Consider the following 1,065-nt stretch of genomic DNA (forward strand, 5'->3'; position numbering starts at 1 on the left):
CACTGTTAATAAATGAGTTTCAACCATTCACACATCCAAAATATCAAGTGGTAACAATTATTTATTACCACACACGCACCCTTGAATCGAGTAAACTGCCAATCATTTTTCAAACTCACAATATAAATATAAACAGTGGGATAAACTGACCGATGGTTGAAGGAACGCACGAGCAGTCCATGCTCCTGATCTGGACCAAGCCTAGACCAAACACCCGAAGGGATCTGTCCCAAACCACTATGAGCCAAGGTCTGATCCGAACATGTTTGCGGTTGACCCGAGTAGAACCCGAACAGAAACCCGGTTCCCGAGAACGAAGCCAGCGAAACCTGTCAGAGTCAGAAGCACCACCGCCGCCATCGCGGCGGCGCTGCCGTCATCGGTGCCGCCGCTGCTGCAACTTCTGTTCACCACCAAGACCCCACCATCCGCCGTCTTTACTGGAGCAACGGCCAAAATCAGAGAGGGGGAGAACCAGGTCCGCCGCTGCTCACGGCAGCGCTGTCGTCGGCTCGCCAGTCGAACCTGAGAAGAGATCGGGTAGGGGGTGGGTGGTGCGAGAGGATAAGAGAAGAAGGGTGGTGTTGATCGGACGAAAAACCGGTCGCCGGAAGTCGTGGCTCCGGTCGCCGGGAATTGCAGTCGAGAAGGAGAGAGGGGAAGGAATATGGGGTGTGGCTGATTGCTCAAAATGTGAATTTAGGGTTTATAAGGGTGCTTAAATAGTAGGGTTTAGGTTAGTTAGCTTGGGCCTAGCCCAAGTGCGTGAGCCCGTTGAACAATTAGGAGTCTTGCCCAACCGACTGACCCGGTTTTAATAATAATATAACGGTAATCCCAATTATTTTAGTAAATAATAATCACGCTAAAGAAAATGATAACAATAATAATAACAAGCTCGTCTTACGACGATCAGGATTAAGGGCTCGAGTTGTCACATTCTCCCCATGTTATAGGAATTTCGTCCTCGAAATTTAAGCAAACGTCACACGATGTGCTCTACATACATGGATTCCATTACTATACATAGATACAAGCATTTTCACGAAAGTCCACCAAAACGAA

At 48.2% G+C, this 1,065-nt stretch overlaps 1 protein-coding gene across 1 annotated transcript; it reads left to right on the forward strand.

Moving 5' to 3' along the window:
- Positions 1–239: 239 nt before the first annotated feature.
- Positions 240–722, forward strand: LOC110887740 (serine/arginine-rich SC35-like splicing factor SCL33). The gene has a single exon (XM_022135312.1). The coding sequence runs from the start codon at positions 240–242 to the stop codon at positions 720–722; it is 483 nt and encodes a 160-aa protein (XP_021991004.1).
- The last annotated feature ends 343 nt before the right edge of the window (positions 723–1,065 follow it).

Source organism: Helianthus annuus, chromosome 6 (assembly GCF_002127325.2).
Source record: "Helianthus annuus cultivar XRQ/B chromosome 6, HanXRQr2.0-SUNRISE, whole genome shotgun sequence".
Lineage (NCBI taxonomy): Eukaryota > Viridiplantae > Streptophyta > Magnoliopsida > Asterales > Asteraceae > Helianthus > Helianthus annuus.

What these genes read in the sequence shown, in the direction of transcription:
- LOC110887740 (XM_022135312.1), top strand. Translation starts at nt 240, where the DNA reads ATGAGCCAAGGTCTGATCCGAACATGTTTGCGGTTGACCCGAGTAGAA.